Source organism: Vipera ursinii (assembly GCF_947247035.1).
Source record: "Vipera ursinii genome assembly, chromosome: 3".
NCBI lineage: Eukaryota > Metazoa > Chordata > Lepidosauria > Squamata > Viperidae > Vipera > Vipera ursinii.
The window spans coordinates 62789502-62811581 of record NC_139516.1 but is presented as its reverse complement, the minus strand read 5'-3'; the positions used below and the strand labels follow the sequence as shown (position 1 = coordinate 62811581).

The 22080-nt window shown below is 39.2% G+C and overlaps 1 protein-coding gene across 1 annotated transcript; it reads left to right on the top strand.

The window, feature by feature from the left end:
• Positions 1 to 373: 373 nt before the first annotated feature.
• On the top strand, positions 374 to 1693 carry LOC310637637 (solute carrier family 25 member 3-like; the record flags this gene model as incomplete). The annotated part of the gene is made up of 1 exon (XM_083358139.1): positions 374 to 1693. One exon carries the CDS (start codon positions 374 to 376, stop codon positions 1691 to 1693), a length of 1320 nt encoding a protein of 439 aa, XP_083214265.1.
• Between the last annotated feature and the right edge of the window lie 20387 nt (positions 1694 to 22080).

The following is a 22080-nucleotide window of genomic DNA, read 5'->3' as shown; positions in this document are numbered from 1 at the left end:
ATTTAGAACTTGACACTTTTGAGCTTTATCTCTGAGGCCATGCAAGTCCACTCCATATATTTTGTGCATTTAACACCCCTCCTCTTTGAAGCTTTTTATTCTTCAGTCTTTTGCTCGCAGAGGCTCCTCCGTTCCCAGCCAACTAATCTAAACCACAGAGAGAGTGACTAGAGTGCCCACTTACAGTCCTATTCCTTCCACCTCTTCTAGGCTACATCTCTATAGCCAGAAGAAGAACCCTGAACTCCCTGGCAGTTGGAAAGAGGCAACAGCTTCAGCCATTAGCAAGGTCTTGGCTTGCGCACGGAAGATGCCTGTCCCATCCACAGAGCAGGGGAAGTGCAAGTCTTGGAAGGAAGGAGCCAGGGATATCATGGCTCCCTTCTCTCAGCACATATCCTGGTTCTGGAGGGCAGAGGAGGCTTTTTCCAGGAGCCTTAAGAAAAGTGGCCCTGAGAGCAGATTCCTTAACAGTCAAGACAAAATGGAAGCGGAGGCCCTTGAGGGCAGCAGGCCCGCCTACCCCAAGCCCTGCTCTCAGCTGCTGGCAGGGCTATGCCCCACAACCTGGATCCTAGAGGGAAGTAGCGGGGGCAGCGACCGGCCCTTCTTTCGCTGTGGGCTGTCGAGTAGCTGCAGGGACATGAAGCCAGAGCCTTCCAAAGATGGCAGCCCAGCTCTTCCACCCAGGAACCGGCTCAGCCTGTCAGCAGCTTCAGTAGCCAAAAAGGACAGTCCCCTGGGACAGGTGGTGGTGGTGGAGGAGGAGTACTCCTGTGAGTATGGCTCCTTTGCCTATCTGCTCTTCTGCTCCTTAGGTGGGGTGGTGAGCTGCGGTGCAACCCACACAGCAGTAGTGCCGCTCGATGTGGTGAAGTGCCGCATGCAAGTGGAACCCAGGCGCTACCAAGGGCTGGTGCAAGGTCTTTCTCTTACGGTGCGAGAGGAGGGGATACCTGGCCTGGCTAAAGGATGGGCTCCAACAGCCATAGGCTATTCCATGCAGGGCTTTGGCAAGTTTGGTCTCTATGAGTACTTCAAGTTACTGTACTCTAATTTTTTGGGTCCGGAGCAAACCTATCTGTGGCGGACTAGCCTCTACCTCGCTGCTTCAGCCAGCGCAGAGTTCTTTGCTGACATTGCTTTGGCCCCGATGGAAGCAGTCAAGGTACGGATTCAGACCCAGCGCGGTTATGCCAGGACGCTGCGAGAAGCAGCTCCCAAGATGTATATTGAAGAAGGACTCTGGGCTTTCTATAAGGGAGTGTATCCTCTCTGGCTGCGACAGATCCCTTATACTATGATGAAGTTTTCCTGCTTTGAACGAACTATAGAAGCACTCTATAAATACGTCATTCCAAAGCCACGAGATCAGTGCAGCAAGATGGAACAGCTTGGAGTCACATTTGTTGGTGGATATATCGCTGGCATCTTCTGTGCTATAGTCTCACACCCAGCTGATTCTGTCGTATCAGTGTTGAACCAAGAAAGGGGCACCACTGTTTTGGGTGTCCTCAAGAGGATGGGCTTGTATGGGATGTGGAAAGGCCTCTTCACTCGTATTCTGATGATTGGTACTCTTACTGGCCTGCAGTGGTTCATCTATGATTCAGTTAAAGTTTATCTCAAGTTGCCTCGTCCCCTACCACCTGAAATGCCCGAATCTTTGAGACAGAAACTCTCTCAAAATTAAATCCATACTAAGTGGCTGTGTTTCAAGGATACTCCAATTCTATAAGAATGTTTAATTCACCTGATTTGTGAATATCACTGAGCCATGGAAAATTCGTTATAGTGTTCCTCAGTCCCAGAACTAAGCTTTAGAGAGTTTTAACAATCTATAAAAGAAGCTATTTAAAATAGCTTCTTAATGAAACTTTAATGCATGTCATTTAACAGAACAACATTCTCTTGCAGTTTTATTTTGTTCTATACTGCACTCAAAATACATAGCAGATAATGCAATTACTAGTTTTTACATGCTGTTAAATATTTCAAGGTTAACCAGTTGTTCTAATACTGTTGTAATGATTTGATAATTATTGTCAAAAGGACATGTTGTCAGGCAGCCTAGAGAGTATTATGATTCTGACATTGAACAAAAAATTCTGTGTGCATTTGCTAAATCAGATTCTAAGTTTGAAGCAACATAAAAGTATAAACTGAAAAATGGCATTCTTAGCAGTATATTAGAAAGCTTATTTTACTTTTAAGTGTCACAGATCTCTAAATGCCTGTTTATACATAGAAAAATGTATAATTTTGTGGCAGGAGGTTATTTTATAGGTTTTGGTATCTTGATTACAAAAGTTTCTATTTGTAGCTTGAGTCTTTAAAAAAGCATTCTTCTCATCCATGTAGAATCTGCTATGCTGGAAAGAGAAAAAAAAGACTGTAGTAATTTTGCATTGTGATTTCTATATTTATTGGACAAGTCTTTTGGATCTTGCATGAAAGTTGTTCCTCTCTGTTCTGAAAGCAGTCCATCAGACTTAATTGGTGTACTTCTTCCAAATTATTTTTGAAACATGTACATGTTTCATGTGTATTGAACAATCCTTTCACTGTATAAAAACTCTGAAGCCTCTTATTTTGAGGCAAATCTACTTTTTCTTGATTGAGCATTTTTCAAGTTACTGGAATTATAGAAATAAAAACAATAGTATTCTTCGAAAGCTAAAATTCTGAATTTTGGTGATCCTTTAACCAGTATGTTATTTTTTCTTTTGTTGTATAATTTAATTTGAACATTTATTGTTACTACAGCAAATAAAGTTATTGTGGTTATGGAATTATAAATTCTGTATCAGGCAGTGCTTTTTAAAACATTAGCAACTATATATTTTATACAAAAAAGCAGCCTTTTCCTTTTCAAACAAATGGTCTTCCTATTTAGTGTTATTGCAAAACCTGAGCAAGTGATATTCAGTTGTCTTTTATACCTTTAATGATGTAACCTAATTCTTAAAGTTATATTCAAGTAGCTTATTATTTCCTGCTGTATCCACAAGATCTAAGTATTCTTTTTAGAGCCTAGTATAAATGTTTACTAAAGGTTCAATGATCAGGAATAATTGAGATTGTAATCCAAACTTCTGGAAGGCAGACCAACCACTGATCTACTCAACAAAGCAAATTGTGGTACATGTTGAAAATTTAAAAGAAAAGATTTTGAATCAACTTGTAAGTGACAAATTCTATTTCAACACTTTGCTTTCACTCATTATTTGGATCTATTTTCCAATTTTGATTTCAGATAAGACTTCTTTAAAGCACCAATCATCTTCAGAAATAGTTAACTCTCTTTATTTGAATATGCTTTGATTTGATATTAGGGAAGACTGCTCCCACAGTGTCAAACATAACTTTAGACCTAGTTACTCCTATCTTATTTCTATCCCTTTAGAGCTTGAGAGATAGAATGATATTGCAATGCGGTGGAGAGCAATTGTTCAAAGAGCTATGGACTACATAGTGCAATAAACATACCCTTGTTGCTGATTGTGAAATGTTGGCAAGTATAGTAAGTTGTGATGATCAATAGAAAATCCATAGTATGAAAAGTACATTATGTTTCAAGGGTGCTCCAGTTCTATAAAAAGTACTACAGTAGGCTATATGATATGTAGGCAGTGAACCATAGCACTCAAAATATATGATATGTAGGTCTTTTTTTAAAAATAAACTTATTGTGTTAATAGTAATTGCTATGTAAACTTGGTAATGTAATACTTTTGCAGTGATCAATAGCAATATTGCTTAATTTTGGTCAAGGATCAGATCAAATCCATCAGATCATACCATACAAGGTGGTTTAAATTAATATAAAATAACCTTAAACCTAAAATTATAAAATTAATCCCATCATTTATTTTTTAAAAAAGGTAGATAGTAAGGAGATCAACCTTGGGACATATTCAATTCTGAATCATTGCTTGTTGTATGAAGATTTCATATACATAATTTCAATTTATGTTGTAATGTTTTATATCTCTAAACAGATCAGATTACCAATACAACACTTTTGGAAAACGGAATTGGTTAAGAGATTATTAGTAATTTAACAATAATGAGAGAAGAGCTTCCACACATTTTCATTTTTTAGAACATATTTAAAAGTGGTTATGCTTTAGTTGATTTTCCCAAAATTCATGCAATAAATAAATCTTATCCATTTGTTTCATGGGATCCAATAATGTTATTTTAAAATTAGCTGTCCATACATTATTTTTGCAATCCAAATGAGGTGGGCCAATTTTTATAAGCAGCCATGATTACTTTAATGGGAATGTATACCCCCCTCCGTGTGTGTGTGTGTGTGTGTGTGTGTATTTATACATAAAAATGTGTGTATATTTTATCCTTGAAATATTCTTTATTGATTGAAAAGTGATTGGACTGGACTGATCTGTATAACACCCAGGATTTGAAACTATTTATCTATCTTTACAAGCCATGATACTTTCTGTTGCAAATACTAGCAACAGAAAACAATCCAACCAGTGTCTTGAACTTCAAAAGAGCTGACTTTAGCAAACTCAGAGAGAACCTAGGAAAGAGCCTATGGATGAAAATCCTAAAGGGGAAAACAACCCGAGAGGCGTGCGAAACTGAAAAATGTGATCATAAAAGCCCACACCAGCACAATACCACTGAAAAAGAAAAACAAGAAATTCAAGAAGAAACCAGCATGGCTGCACCTCTGACAAACTGAAAGACAAAAAAGACAAATACGAAAAATGGAAAGAGGGGCACACAACTAAGGCTGATTATCAGCAGACAGCCAGGACATGCAAAGATGAATCCAGAAAAGCAAAGGCTCAGAACAAACAACTTGCAACACATCCATGGATAATAAAAAAAAGTTTCTTACAACATATCAACAATAAGAAAAAAAGTCAAGGACACTAGGCCCACTAATGGCAACCGGGAGAAGGTAGAGCTGCTTAACTTGTACTATGCATCAGTCTTCACACAAAAAGAAATTATAGTCCAACATACAAAAAAAATCACTGCAAAAGACAAACTAGAAACAAAAATTAAAATAAGCAAGAAAATGATAAGAGAACACCAATCTGACCTTGACGAATATAAATCACCAGGGCCTGACAGATTACATCTCAGAGTTCTGAAGGAGCTGGCAGATGTTATCTCAGAACCATTGCAACACATCTTTCAAAAATCCTGGAGCAACGGGGGAAGTACCTGAGGACTGGAAAAGGGCTGATGTGGTTCCCATCTTCAAGAAAGGAAAAAAATGGACCCAGGAAACTCCAGTTTAACATCAATACCTGGAAAGATCCTAGAAAAGAATCAAAAACCAAATCTCTGAACAACTAGAAGCAAATAAAGTTATAACTAGTAGCCAGCATGGGTTTGTTAAAAATAGATCATGCCAAACCAATCTTATTCTTTGACAAAGTGACTAAACTAATAAACCAGCGAAATACTGTGGCTGTAGTATACTTAGACTTCAGTAAGGCATTTGATAAAGTAGACCACAACCTACTCCTTGGTAAGCTACAAAAAGGTGGAATAGAGTAAACAACATCACCATCAGATGGATCTGTAGTTGGCTGGCAAACCATACTCAACGAGTAGTCCTCAAGGGCACTACATCCACATGTAGAGAAGTAAGCAGTGGGGTACCACAAGGTTCCATCTTAGACCCAGTACTCTTCAATATCTTCATAAATGACTTAGATGAGGGAATTGAAGGGGAACTCATGAAATTTGCAGATGACACCAAACTGGCAGGAGTAGCCAACACCCCAGAAGACAAACTCAGGATCGAAAAAGATCTTGACAAACTTGAACAATGGGCCCTGCCCAACAAAATGAGTTTCAATGTGGAGAAAAGCAAAGTTTTACATTTAGGCAGGAAAAATCAAAGGTATAAGTACAGAATGGGTGAGACCTGGGTTAAAAACAGTAACTGTGAGAGGAACCTTGAAGTTATAGTGGATGATCACTTGACAATGAGCCAGCAGTGTGCAGTAGCAGCCAAAAAAGCTAATACAATCCTGGCTAGTATAAGAGGCAGGGCTTTTTTTGTCATAGAACGCTCAGAACGGAGTTCCGGCACCTTTTTTGGATGGAACCTTGTAGGGTAGGCAAGGTGGGTTGCATGACATGTGTGATGAAAAGGTTCCAGCACCTTTTTCTTTTACAAAAAAAGCACTGATAAGAGGCATAGAATCAAGTTCACGTGAAGTGCTAATACCATTTTATAAAACCCTAGTAAGACCACAGCTGGAATACTGCAGCCAATTTTGGTCACCATATCACAAAAAAGATGTTGAGAGTTTGTAAAAAATTCAAAGAGCAACTAAGATGATCAAAGGCCTGGAGACTAAAACATACGAAGAATGGCTGCAGGACTTGGGTCTGGCTAGTCTAAAGAAAAGAAGAAATAGGGGAGACATGATAGCAGTACTTGAGGAGCCACCACAAAGAAGAGGGGGTCATGTTATTCACCAAAGCAGCAGAGGGCAGGACGAGAAGCAATGGTTGGAAACTGATCAAAGAAAGAAGCAATCTGGAGTTGAGGAGAAGCTTCCTGACAGTGGGGACAATTAACCAGTGGAATAGCTTACCCTCAGAAATCGTGGTTACTCCATCACTGAAGATTTTTAAAAAGAGGTTAGACAGTCACTTGTGTGAGATGGTATAGATTCTCCTGATTGAGCATGGGGCTGGACTAAAAGTCCTTCAAGTTCCCTTCCAGTTCTATTCTATTCAGAATACTTTATATCAACAGACGGAGCATTAAGATAAATAGTATTAATTGTATTGCACAATAATCGAGGAAATATGCAAAATGGATCACTTGGTACCTGGTGGGGAAAAATAATAGATATTTTGAAATAGATTTATAATCCTGTTTGTGTGTGATATATGTATGTATACATATACAGTCTTGGGAAATGTGTCATTATCTCAAAGCGTTTTTTATTAAGATGACATGGTTCCTTGGATTGAATCCAAACACTTCAGTTTAATAAGCTTGGAGATCAGCCTTATCATAAGTTTCTTAAACAGCATATGTATATTTGCGCATTCTATATTAGATTCACTGGATGTGTAATAAACACTTCATAAATTCAATTCTCAGTTGATCCAGGTTCATTTTTATAACATTTCAAAAGTATTTTTAAAAGGGAAAAAGAAGACCCTACCAAAATTGTAACCAGCAGAATCCTGGCTAGTATTTCTAAAATAATTCTCATGATCGCAACTGATTTTTTTCTTTTTCTCTTCTCTTTTTTATTTTCTCATCTCTTATTTTGGATTCACCTAACCTTGATGAAAACTTCTGGAGAACTCAGGATGTTTCTGAGTTTGTATTATTAAAGTTTGGCCCATTTTTAATTATGAAATAATATGTTGCATAATTTTTCTAGTGTTTTTTTATCCAGAAAACAGACTGACATTTGTGCATCTCTTAAAATTGTCAACAAAATCTTTGTGAAATACTATTATGATGAATACAGCGGCTATGGAATGGAGAGATGGTATGATCAAGCAGTTAAAAAAGTAAAACATTTGAATTAATTCAGTCCACCAAGCCGCCCAATTGCTTTTGGCTAGTCATTCTTTCACATGGAACAGTTACCATAACAGAAAAAGAAGTGAGATAGAAATATGAATCTATATCTGATAGATGTTTTTGAAAGTATGGAAACAATATTATGACGTTCTTGTCTATACATTCAAAGTTCCTTGAGCATGATTAATAGGCATAAACGAAAAGAGCCTTGGTGGAGCAGTGGGCTAATGCCTCCTTAAGTAACACCAGCTGCCTGCAATTAGTGCAAGTTCGCATCCCACCAGGCTCAAGGTTGACTCAGCCTTCCATCCTTACGAGGTAGGTAAAATGAGGACCCAGATTGTTGGGGGCAATAAGCTGACTTTGTAATAATGCTGTTTGGGGGGGGCTGAAAGCCCTAATAAAGCAGGCATATACATAGAATGAAGGCTATTGCTAAGCACATTGGTTTGTGCTTAAATTGTAAGCCGCCCTGAGTCTTCGGAGAAGGGCGGGATATAAATGGGATTTTAAAAAAACAGCTGCAATTTTCTCTTCTTTTCTAATCAAGGGAAGAACATTTGTCATGCCTTGAGATTTGGATTAATTGAAATGAGTTTCATTACATGGCTTTAGGAACAATCTTTTACTCACAATCTACAATTTCACTTAGCAAAAGTCCAGCTCAATAATCTCACTGTTGCAGATATTGTAGACCAACGGTTCCTAGATGTTGTGGTTTGGTGACCCAGCTGGGGGGAGAGAGGGGGAACTGGTCCGGTAGTTGGCCGGGGCCCAGACATTGTGGACCAATGTTGCAGATATCAAAATATCACAAGGTTCTCTCATAGTTAAACAGGTAGTGAATCCTGATGGTTGTGTTTCAGGTACAGATTAGAGCTGGAATGAAAATACTTAAGGATCTAAGCAAAGAAAAGTAGAGATGAGACTAATGAAACAAAGCTAGAGTTTGCTAACCGTTGACTATAGTTTTTTCTATTTTTCACATATACAGTATATTATGATTAGATGTTGGGTCGATTTGGTTATCAGATAGAGATCCCCTCATTTATTTAATAGTTAATGATTTAATATAGTATTCTTGTTAAATAAGAATGGGAAAGCTTATAACTATTTGTAGACCTATTATGTAAGGGAGGTGAATTTATCAGGATTTTTTTGTTTGTTTGTTTCGGGATCCAGCCAGGTGGATTCTTTATACTTAGTGTTAGATTTATTTTATATTTGGGTCATTTTTCCCTTTTTTGCATACAATTTTTCCCCTTTTTTGTTGTTGTTAGTGTTGGATGTATGTTTTTCTGTTTGACAGTTGATAGCTGATAAAGCAAATAAATATATATGAATAGAAAAGAGACTAGATTTTATCTTGTTGCTGAATAATAATATAAGCACTATTCGGGCAATTCTGAAAGAAGAGTAATCACCAGTTGAGGATTTGCAATAAGCCCTATTCTCCCCAGTGTTACTAAAAATGTCATTCTATTCAGATCATCTACTTGGAGTGCACAGATTCCTGCATAAGGAAATCCCACACATATTTGTCTACAAGCGTATGCAAGCACTAATATGCATATACAAGATCTAAATGAAAAAATAATGCTTCAAATTTTATAACTTGCCAACAGATGGCAGTACTGACACACTAGAAACTCTGACATGTTCTTAAGCATCTGTTCTTTCACTTCAATAGGAAAAAAGCTACTGTGAGAAAAGGTTGCATTGCGATTGTTCATGAAATGGAAACTTGTCAGTGCACTTTCAACAATACAGGTAGTACTTGTTTAGCAACCACAGTTGGGATTGGTAATTCATTCATTAAATGCAGCAGTTGCTAAGTGAAACATGACTGTGCTTATGATCTTACTTCAGCTTTCCTTTGCTCTACAACTAAATGCTTGGATTAGTCATAAAATTATTTTTCATTACTGTCATAACTGCTAACACTTGCTAAATAAGGCAGTCACTAAAAGACAACTACTTGTATACCATGATTGAACTTTTTACTGCTGAAAGAGTCCCTCCAACTGAAATTCACTATTAAATGTAGATAGTTTATGTTTTGGTACTGAATACTGTGCATTAATAGGCCAAAAAAATAAAGCGGTGAACCAGGAAAAGCTGAGCTGCATGACCAAGAACAAAGTGGACAACCTTGGCAACAAGTAACAAATTTCACAGAAGAAAAGGTTGATGAACTGATTAAGGACATTTGATAGATTACTCAAAGGGAAGTCGCTATCAAGCTTGGTATGTCACATGAAGATGTAGGCCACAATTTTGTTTTTTCAGTGTTAGATATTTTGTGCAATATTGGTTTCTCAGATGTTGACAGCAGACATACAAGCTTCAAGAGTTGAAATTTGCCAGTAATGTCATGCTAAGAAAATGAAAGTGAGGAATTTCTTCACAACATTGTAAGAACTGATAGAGCTTAGGATCATCATTATGATCCCAAAACAAAGTATCAAACAAAAAATAAAACCTCTAGGTTTTGGCAGGAAAATCTATAATTTGGGGAGGGGGAACACAGGTTAACAAATCCTGGGGGGGGGAAGAAACAGATTTACATGAATTTCCTTGAACCTAGCACCAAGTGTGAAGCATTTAAGTGGATTTAAAAGCACAAGAAGAAAATTTTGCTGCCACGTGACCTCACACCTCCCTAGCCACCAAAAAGGCAATTGCAAAGTTGAATCCCTCTATTAGACAGAAATTAAGAGATGGAAAAAAATGCCAAGATTTGGTCAAAGAGACAACTGTTTCATGACAGTTTTAAAAAGCTTGTTTGTCATTGGCAGAATTATAATCAATGGCATTGATTATGTGGAAAAGTAAATATTGTTATTAAAAGAGCTTATTTCAAGGGTTATTTGTTTAAAGTTATGAAGGTGGAGGCATTGCTTTGTAAGGTTTTACACTTAGCCTCACAATTGCCCCAGCATTACTCAGGAATTTAAAAGAGCCAAAGGAAACTCCTGAGCCGAGGTTTCAGCAAGCAAACAACTTTTATTTTGATCAAAATAGAGTTGGCTGGCCACATCTCTCTTTGTGGCTGGTAGAGAGATGAAGGCAACAATCAGGAAAGATGTCTTCCACCTTTTTTTAAAAAATCCCATTTATATCCTGCCCTTCTCTGAAGACTCAGGGCGGCTTACAATCTAAGAAGCACAAATCAATGTGCTTAGCAATAGCCTTCATTCTATGTATATGCCTGCTTATTAGGGCTTTCCCCCCCCCAAGCGGCATTATTACAAAGTCAGCTTAATTGCCCCCAACAATCTGGGTCCTCATTTTACCTACCTCGGAAGGATGGAAGGCTGAGTCAACCTTGAGCCTGGTGGGATGCGAACCTGCACTAATTGCAGGCAGCTGGTGTTACTTAAGGAGGCATTAGCCCACTGCTCCACCAAGGCTCTTTTGTACCTCTTCAGAACAAAGAGATCTAGTCTTGGTACTAGCAACCAAAAGGTACAGAAAAATAATTCCTAGATCATGACTCATACACAACAACCCAGGCTCCACCACAGCTCCTTTTCCCCCTCCCCTTTAACATGAGGCTTTTCATGTAAGCGATCACCTGTACCTAAAACATGAAACATTTGCTTTTATATAAATAATTTCCCAATAAATAATAATAATAATAATAATAATAATAATAATAATAATAATAATAATAATAAACCTTTATTGTCAAAGTACAAGATGTGTACATTGAGATTAGCTGAGCCTCCCCCCGTGCTCTCTCTCCCCAACACACAGTGACAACAAACCCTCCATCCCACCACACTATGTGAACCAATTACACCACACACCTACAAAACTGCTTGCACATAAACAAAGATGATTACACTACTAATATCAATATTACTAACATCAACCTTAAGCATAATAAAATCCCTTCAGCTTTTTATTTAAACCTTGTAGTTGCATGTGGGAAAGCTCTCTGCAGATGTCTCCCCACATTATGTATGTTGTTTAGTGGAGATGAGTAACTTCAGTATAGAATTTGAAATACTGGTATTTCCTCTTTTTGAATATCTGAACAGGGAAATAAGGTCCATCTACTTTAAGTATTTCAAAGTAATCACAATATTTCCTCTTGACTGTCATCGATGAGATCGGTCAGAATCCTAAATGGGTACCCAAACATCATACTAAATAGAATAAAACAAAATATATAGGATTTCCCAAAGCATAGCTTACAGGAACACGGCTCGATCTATAACTAGTTCCTTGAATTGCTCATCTGTTTTATTTTAGCTTCATGCTAAAGAGAAAGGAATGGGGGGGAGGTGTTGACAGAGATTACAAAATGATATAGTTAAACATGGCTGGTGCGCCAGTTGCGTCCCTCTCTGGACCGAGACGCCCTACGCACAGTTACTCATGCGCTTGTGACCTCCTGTTTGGACTACTGTAACGCTCTCTACATGGGGCTGCCCTTGAAGACCACTCGGAGGCTTCAACTGGTGCAGAATGCGGCCGCGCGAGTTGTAATGGGGGTCTCCCGATACTCCCATGTAACACCTCTACTCCACGAGCTGCATTGGCTTCTGGTTGCCCTCCGGGTGAAATTCAAGGTGCTGGTTATCACCTATAAAGCCCTACATGGCCTGGGTCCGGGGTATTTGAGGGAACACCTGCTGCCGGCATCAAACGCCCTTCGCCCAGTGCGCTCCCACAGGGAGGGTCTGCTCAGGGTCCCGCCGGTAAGAGATTGCCGGCGGGTGACACCCAGGGATAGGGCCTTCTCAGTGGGGGCGCCTGCCCTCTGGAACCAGCTGCCGGTGGAGCTGAGGACTGCTCCCGACCTCCGATCATTCCGCCGGGGCCTGAAGACCTGGCTCTTTGAGCTCTCGGGCCCAGGCTGAGGAGACATTCATTTTAATTGGGGTTTTTAATAGTACAGGGTTGATTTAATATTTTTTAAATTGGGTTTTAACTTTTGTATGGTTGATTTTTAACTCCCTGTAAACCGCCCTGAGTCCTCAGGGAAAGGGCGGTATATAAATGCAATAAAATAAAATAAAAATAAATAAATTTTGTGCATCAATAACCCTGGCCAGGAAACAACTCAGATTTGGTACATACAGTATATCTCTATATAGTTGTAACAATTTCTAAAATCACAACGATTTTGCTTTGAACTCCATGTAATCTTTGCTTGGAGTCAAAGCACTGACATTCAAACCACAAGCAGGCTATTTTCCCCAAAGCACTTGCGGAAATGCTTCTGTCAGATAAGTGTCCAGCATCTATGAATCACATCAGAATTTCACTAGGAAGACGACAGAGGTCTTATTAGAGCACATTGATCAACTAGAAAGCAGGCCATCCCCTCCGAAGCAATTTCTCTCCCTTGTTTGCAGACTGAAGGAAGCAGGATTTCCCACCCAGCTACTTTCATGAACTTTCATAACTTTCTTATGAAAAAATATATATTCAATTAATCATCACTTGAGGAGTTCTTTTTAACTGCCTTCCAGACATTAGGGCATATGGCCTGAACGATGTTTTGTGACAGACATTCTGCTTATTCTACACAAAGCTCTCTCCTTTGGGCTATTTTATGTTTTAGACAAAGCCCGAAAGAGAGAAGTAGAAGCAAGCAACAATCATAACGATTCCCTGTATTGTTTTTCACCATCAGCTTAATTTTTATTGATCTTTAATCTCCAGGGAGTATCACTGGAATGAGTAGTATTTTTTGAATTATGAAGAGTAGTTTTAAATTTGCTGGAGGGGGTTTAATATTTTTAACAGCATGGGGTCTGTAAAATATACTTCAGGGCTGGTTGCGAAGAATGTAAGTCGCTAGACAAATTGCACAAGGGTGTTTTTGGGTTGTGCTTCATAGTTGTCAGCCAAAAAACTATAAAGTCCAGGAGAGAGAGTCATTAAAAATATAAACAAAGATGCTGATGCCCAGCTTTCTTCTAGTATTCGGGCCAGCCTTGGAAATACTTCTACATCAATTTAACAATGTCTGTCCTTTTTAAATAATAGTTGTCAGACAAAGTTTGTTCCTGACGAGCCCCTGCTCTGAATCTGCAATTTGCCAGAGGAAGGAAGCTATTAATGATGCGGTTATATTGGCACTGCAAGAGGGAAATGAATCTTTTGGAGAGAAGTAAATTTTTTCATTAGGATTATGTCACTGAAAATAAAGCATTACGCTGCCCCTCTCTAAATGCCATTTCAACTCCGTGCCAATTTCAGTCCTATATACAGCAAAACAGACACATGAAATACCATCACACTTTTAAGAAGTTGTGTCATTTATTATATGTGTCTGTGTCTATATCTATATCAGTTATATCTTTCCTTATGCCCTTTCTGAGAGCCAGCAATACGGCACGATGCAACTCATCAAATGGATAAATCAATCAATTCTACATGAAAGAAATGTGTGCAGACAATTAGTTAGACTTGTTGAATTTCTTCTTAGCTTTGTCCAACTTACAATAGCTATGCAAATGATTCTGCCCATGCTTACCTTCTGTTATGGACAGTGCTTTTTTTGTAAAAGAAAAAGGTGCCGGAACTCACACACGTCATACAACCCGCCTTGCCTACCCTACAAGGTTCTATCCAAAAAAGGTGCCGGAACTCCGTTCTGAGTGTTCCATGGGAAAAAAAAGCCCTGGTTATGGACCACCCATTGGAATGAAAAGGATGCAAACAAACATTCTGTGTTTGTCCGCAAATAAATGTCCATCATGATTTTGAGAAATAAAGATACAGCTGGTGTATTTTTAGCTCACAAATTAGCAACAAGCCACTTCAATCTGCACCCTCATAGAAGAGAAGCTCTTTCACTAGTCATCATCATTCAGAAGTTTGTCTCTAAAACTGAAAGCTTGAACACATAAAAGTAAAAAATGATCGGTTTTCTGATGAAAAAGGCTGGCTCTGTCAGATTTCTTTGGTTTTTTACTTCTGGCCAAAACAACACAGCAGCAAGTCCTCATTGTAGCCTGCATTTTTCCTTAAAAAGCTTTTCAATTTTACTTTTACTGCACTAGATTGTGCAAATTATCACTGTGACCCCAGTGACCAGTAAAACCTGCACCGAATTTAAAGAAGCCCCTATCAGCAATGGCTTTAGTTATTGCAGTTAGAAAAGAAGTTCATGGTTAGGTCACCATGAACTCGTATAGCAAAATGGACATCGCCAAAAAAAATCAGAGTGCTTGGGTAAGGTTAGAAGGGCACTGGCTTTTATTGGCTGCCCTATCTATGTTTCATGGTAAAATACATGGGAAAATCCCATTGAAGAAAAATTCCACTTAGGGTAAGGGTTAGGTCACCATGAACTCGTAGAGCAAAATGGACATTGCCAACAAACTCGGGATTCTTGGGTATGGTTAGGAGGGCACTGACATTTCTCTCCTACCCTATGTTTCCTGGTAAAATACATGGGAAAATCCCATTGGAGAAAAATTCCACTTAGGGTTAGGGTTAGGGTTAGGTCACCATGAACTCGTAGAGCAAAATGGACATCACCAACAAACTCGGGGTTCTTGGGTATGGTGAGGAGGGCACTGACATTTCTCTCTACCCTGTCTATAAAGGTAAAGGTTCCCCCGCACATGTGTGCTAGTCGTTTCCAACTCTAGGGGCCGGTGCTCATCTCCGTTTCAAAGCCAAAGAGCCAGTGCTTGTCCAAGGACGTCTCCGTGGTCATGTGGCCGGCATGACTAGACGCCAAAGGTGCACGGAACGCTGTTACCTTCCCACCGTAGTGGTCCCTATTTTTCTACTTGCATTTTTACATGCTTTCAAACTGCTAGGTTGGCAGAAGCTGGGATGAGTAACAGGTGCTCACTCTGTTACGCAGCATTCGGGATTCGACCCGCTAAACTGCCGACCTTCAGATCGACAAGCTCAGCATCCTAACCCACTGAGCCACCGCGTCCCTATCTATGTTTCCTGGTAAAATACATGGGAAAATCCAATTGGAGGAAAATTCCACTTAAGGTTAGGTCACCATGAACTCATAGAGCAAAATAGATATCGCCAACAAATTCCGAGTGCTTGGGTATGGTTAGGAGGGCACTGGCTTTTATTGGCTGCCCTATCTATGTTTCCTGGTAAAATACATGGGAAAATCCCATTGGAGGTAAATTCCACATAGGGTTAGGGTTAGGTCACCATGAACTTGTATAGCAAAATGGACATCGCCAACAAACTCGGGGTTCTTGGGTATGGTTAGGTGGGCGCTCACTTTTCTAGTTTTCCCTATCTATGTTTCCTGGTAAAATACATGGCAAAATCCCACTGGAGGAAAATTCCAGTTGGGGTTAGGGTTAAATCACCATGAACTCATACAGCAGAATGTACATCACCAAGGATGTTGGGGTTCTTGGGTATGGTTAGGAGGGCACTGACATTTCTTTTCTAGGCAGCCCAATCTATGTTTCCTGGGGAAATACATGGGAAAATCCCATTGGAGGAAAATTCCACTTAGAGTTAAAAAGACCATATGTTGATAGAGTCTGATTAAATGAGAGACTAATAAAAAGACAAGGAAGGAAAGGGCCAACAGAATCAAAGCTCTTATTTGTGATGTAAACTGCTTTAGGCATCAGTTCTGCAAAAGTGGGTCAGTGGAGAGCTGTAGGAAGATAAATATAAGAAAATTCAAAGGTTCACATTTGTTTTCCTGTAGTATTTATTAATAAAATAAGCCAGACACTCTTAGGAGCATCAGAGTTTACTGCTTATCTTTCCCAGTATATTCCTACACTGATTGGCTGTATTCATATAAGTTGTAGCCATCTAGTCTTTTTAACTGGAGTTGTTGAAGATTGAATCCAAGTTTTTTGGGATATGAAAATCTGTTTTCAATAAACTGAGCTATGTTTCCATCCTAAAGGTTTGAAATCTTCTTGGGGGCTTAGGTTCTTTTATTGTCTTTTGATGCTATGACCCTGCTTCCAGGAACAATTTGTTCCTCTGTTTGAGGTTTTGAGGTTTACACAATTCTATCAGTGCATCCGGCATTGTTTACAGTTTGCATGGGCCTTGTTCCCAAGAAGAATGTTATAACTTGGAATAGAGATGGGGGAGTCAGGAAACAAAGGCAAAGAACAGAAGGAAAAATAGGCAAGAATTATTACAAATACTTAATGTTGATTGGGAATTAAGAAAACAATCCAAAGGTGGAGTGAAAAAAACAACAATGGACGTTAAGAATAGAAAAAAATGAAGCAAATCTGTAAAGAGAACTGATGAGGGCCTATTCGGCCTAGCAGAATTCGGATCAATTCAAAGTGGTTTGTGTTTGGCTGCAATGAAATGAGTGTGCAGCTTCTGAAAGTTGTGTCTTCAAGCACTGGAATTACAAAGTTACACCAGCTAAGAAAATTGCTTTATCAAAAAATGAAATTCCTCAGTATACCAAAAAGCTTGAGGGCATACTGATTTAAATACATAATTTCTATGAAACAAGGCAATCAAACTTTGCTCTGAAGAACATAATTCCCTAAATCATTGATGCAGAGTGCTATTTCAGCACTCAAGATGCTCATGGTTTTAGTCTTATCACTCAGCCCACTTAACAGTACAAGCAATTTGAGAAAAGCCATGGAAACAAACTGGAGTTTACTTTTCAGCTCATTTGTAATTTTCCTGGACTTCCTTGTCTTCTTGGTTACTTTTGAGCTGCCAAAGGGAGAGGAATCAAGAGTGTGAATTACAATAATGGGTTGGTGAGCAAAAACAAAATGCTTACTCAGGTAGCAGACACTGTAGTTTGTAGATATTACTAGGAGACTGCATGATGTTTTTATATTCTCTAATGGTTAATTCTTGTATTTATATTATATTTTGGCAAACTATGTCAGAATCACATAATTGCATTGGAATTAAAATATTGTACTAAACAGGGACTTCCAGAATAGTTAAGCAAGCCAAATAAGAGGGTTTTTTTCTTTAATTCACAAGACAAATATTTTCCTATAGTTAATACACTTAGCTTAACATAATCATTTGAAAACCAAAAGTACACTGAGAAGCAAAAGTAGAATTAAAATAGAAAGTACAGCCACATATATTCAGTTTTAAATACCCAAACTCTATTTTCTTGGAAATCAATTGTAGGCCACTTGTAAGGAGTCAAAAATTAATTTAGTGCAACTGTAAATTCAAAACCTTATCAGTGAAATTCCCATTCTCAGCAATACAATAAATACAAAGGGATCCATTATTATTTCTTTGAAAGTTAATTTCTCCCATATCCTACCCCTTGACTAATGCTCAACACAGATAATAAGAACATAAATATAATAAAACAAGATAGGGAGGTGCCTTGTCCTAATGAAATAGACCAGGGGTAGGCCAGCTTGGCTCTTTTATGACTCGTGGACTTCAACTCCCAGAATTCCTGAACCACCCATGCTGGCTCAGGAATTCTGGGAGTTGAAGTCCACGAGTCATAAAAAAGCCAAGGTTGCCTACCCCTGAAATAGACACTTACAGTCATGGCCGAAATTGTTGGCACCCCAGAAATTTTTTCAGAAAATCAAGTATTTCTCACAGAAAAGTATTGCAGGAACACATGTTTTGCTATACACAGGTTTATTCCCTTTGTGGGTATTGGAACAGAACAAAAAAAGGGAGGAAAAAAAGCAAATTGGACATAATGTCAAACAAAACTCCAAAAATGTGCCGGACAAAATTATTGGCACCCTTTCAAAATTGTGGGTAAACAAGATTGTTTCAATCATGTGATGCTTTTTTAAACTCACCTGGGGCAAGTAACAGGTGTGGGCAATATAAAAATCACACCTGAAAGCAGATAAAAAGGAGAGAAGTTCACTTAGTCTTTGCATTGTGTGTCTGTGTGTGCCACTCTAAGCATGGACAACAGAAAGAGGAGAAGAGAACTGTCTGAGGACTTGAGAACCAAAATTGTGGACAAATATCAACAATCTCAAGGTTACAAGTCCATCTCCAGAGATCTAGATTTGCCTTTGTCCACAGTGTGCAACATTATCAAGAAGTTTGCAACCCATGGCACTGTAGCGAATCTCCCTGGTCGTGGACAGAAGAGAAAAATTGATGAAAGGTTGCAACGCAGGATAGTCCGGATGGTGGATAAGCAGCCCCAAACAAGTTCCAAAGGAATGCAAGCTGTCCTGCAGGCTCAGGGAGCATCAGTGTCAGCACAAACTATCCGTCGACATTTAAATGAAATGAAACGCTATGGCAGGAGACCCAGGAGGACCCCACTGCTGACACAGAGACATAAAAAAGCAAGATTACAGTTTGCCAAAATGTACTTGAGTAAGCCAAAATCCTTCTGGGAAAATGTCTTGTGGACAGATGAGACCAAGATAGAGCTTTTTGGTAAAGCACATCATTCTACTGTTTACCGAAAACGAAATGAGGCCTACAAAGAAAAGAACACAGTACCTACAGTAAAATATGGTGGAGGTTCAATTATGTTTTGGGGTTGTTTTGCTGCCTCTGGCACTGGGTGCCTTGAATGTGTGCAAGGCATCATGAAATCTGAGGATTACCAAAGGATTTTGGGTCGCACTGTAGAGCCCAGTGTCAGAAAGCTGGGTTTGCATCCGAGATCTTGGGTCTTCCAGCAGGACAATGACCCCAAACATACGTCAAAAAGCACCCAGAAATGGATGGCAAGAAAGTGCTGGAGAGTTCTGAAGTGGCCAGCAATGAGTCCAGATCTGAATCCCATTGAACACCTGTGGAGAGATCTTAAAATTGCTGTTGGGAAAAGGTACCCTTCCAATAAGAGAGACCTGGAGCAGTTTGCAAAGGAAGAGTGGTCCAAAATTCCGGGTGAGAGGTGTAAGAAGCTTATTGATGGTTATAGGAAGTGACTGATTTCAGTTATTTTTTCCAAAGGGTGTGCAACCAAATATTAAGTTAAGGGTGCTAATAATTTTGTCCGGCACATTTTTGGAGTTTTGTTTGACATTATGTCCAATTTGCTTTTTTCCTCCCTTTTTTGTTGTGTTCCAATACACTCAAAGGGAATAAACCTGTGTATAGCAAAACATGTGTTCCTGCAATACTTTTCTGTGAGAAATACTTGATTTTCTGGAAAAATTTCTGGGGTGCCAACAATTTCGGCCATGACTGTACAGATGTCTTAGCCTTACTGTGCTTGTGTCAGTTCTCTTACATTCTGGAAATAATGAAATCATCAGAACAACAACTAGAAGTGAAATGGTGAAAAGATCAGAACTGGAATTACCAAACCTGATGGACAGCTATAATAATCTTACATTGTATGTTATAAATGTGATAAACAAATAGAATTCTTCTGTAATTAATTGCATTTACAAATATCCAGAAACCTTTTTTGGATAGTGATGGATCTTCCACAAGCAGGCTTAAGTTGTTGGGTGATACTTTGGGTGAAAGATCCATTATCAGAAATTTCATTATGAAATTACTTACCTATCTTGATGCTATAATTTTGGCAAAGTAGAAATTAAATAGAGGTGAGACACTTCCTGGATGTATTAAGTTTAAGTTTAAGTTTATTGAATTTATATACCGCCCTTTTCCCGTAGGACTCAGGGCGGTTTACAAGGTATTTAAAAACGTCAATACAATACAAAAGTTAAAAACAATAAAAATAATTAAATTTGATCCCTGAAAAATATAAAACCCCAATTAAAAACTCCAATTAAAAACTCTCAGCCTGGGCCGGAAAGCTCAAAGAGCCAAGTCTTCAGGTCCTGGCGGAATGAACGAAGGTCGGGGGCAGTCCTAAGCTCCACAGGCATCTGGTTCCAAAGGGCAGGCGCACCCACTGAGAAGGCCCTCCCCCTGGGTGTTATCCGCCGGCAGTCTTTTACCGGCGGCACCCTGAGAAAGCCCTCCCTGTGGGAGAGCACAGGACGAAGGGAACTTGATGCCGGCAGCAGGTGTTCCCTCAGATATCCCTGACCCAAGCCATTTAGGGCTTTATAGGTCATCACCAGCACCTTGAATCTCACCCAGAGGGCAACCGGAAGCCAATGCAGCTCGCGGAGTAGAGGTGTTACATGGGAGTATCGGGAAACCCCCATCACAACTCGCATGGCCGCATTCTGCACCAGCTGAAGCCTCCGAGTTGTCCTCAAGGGCAGCCCCATGTAGAGAGCATTGCAGTAGTCTAACCGGGAGGTCATGAGCGCATGGGTGACTGTGCGTAGGGCATCTTGGTCCAGATAGGGTCACAACTGGCGCACCAGGCGAACCTGGGCAAAAGCCCCTCTAGTCACGGCTCCTATGTGATCTTCAAAATTGAGCCGTGAATCCAGGAGGACGCCCAAGTTGCGAGCCCTATCAACAGGGGGTAACACCTCACCCCCCATCGTTAACCATGGAATAAATTGGTTAACCCAAGATGCCGGTATGCACAGCCACTCAGTCTTGGCGGGATTGAGACGAAGCCTGTTTCTCCCCATCCAGACCAATATTCAAAATATTGAATATTTTGAATTGTATACAGTGAGAGTGTGGATAACATCCCAGATAGACAAAGATCTAGCATCTATTCTCTGGATTCCTACCTTTTTTGAAGATCAGTATCTGACAAGATTAATCTATTATTCATTTTTCCAAAAGAAAAATGAAGGTTTTGCTACCTTAAAAACATTAATTAGATCTTTTATCATTCTGGATAAGTATCATGCCCTAACTAATGTTCTTCTCAACACTAGAAATGTTTTTATCATGCTTATTATTTAGATCCATTCTAATTTATATATATTTCAGTTACCTGGATCCATTCCAATGTAGAATAGAACAGAAACAGCTCTCAGTAATCCTGATAGAAGACAAACAAGGGTAATACCACGGCATAAAGGCACATTTTACCATCTGGTATGACAGCAGCGGCAATTTATCTAAAATCCAGTAGCTTAGATTCAGTGCTCAGGTAGGTTAGATAGACTTAAGTACCTTGGTTTTACGTCAGTTGCAGTTTGAAAGCCAGAAAAACCTACTTATGGTTACTAAGGTCACTTAGACAGAGAGGCAAAGGAGACACAGCACCTCTGTGAGAGGGATATTTACAGTGCTTTTTTTTAAGAAAAAAGATCTTGTTAATTTTTTATTTAAAAATTATATATTCAGTTCTTAACATTAATTTATTGTATTTAAGGCAAATGTTCACGGTAAATTTTATACTAAAAATTAAAAAAAGATTTTCAATTCACCAACAATTTTTTAAAATAAAGAATTTATTTATCTTTCACACGTAGTCAATCACTATACACACACCCACACACATCAGTTGTGTAACGAAACAATAATGGTCACCACCTGCAGTAAGCACTCAGTGCGTGACCACACGATCAGTCACAAGCCGAGCAGTGCTACAACCTGAGCAGCGCCATCACACACACAAGCAGCCCGCATGAACCGTTTTAATGATTTTGCCGCCAACCTGCTATGTTCAACAGGGCGATTCAAGTCCACACGGACCAAATATCAAGTTTTCGAAAGTTACTTTTAAAACTTGGAAAATCCGTCAAAAAAAAGGTGCCACAAAAAAAGCACTG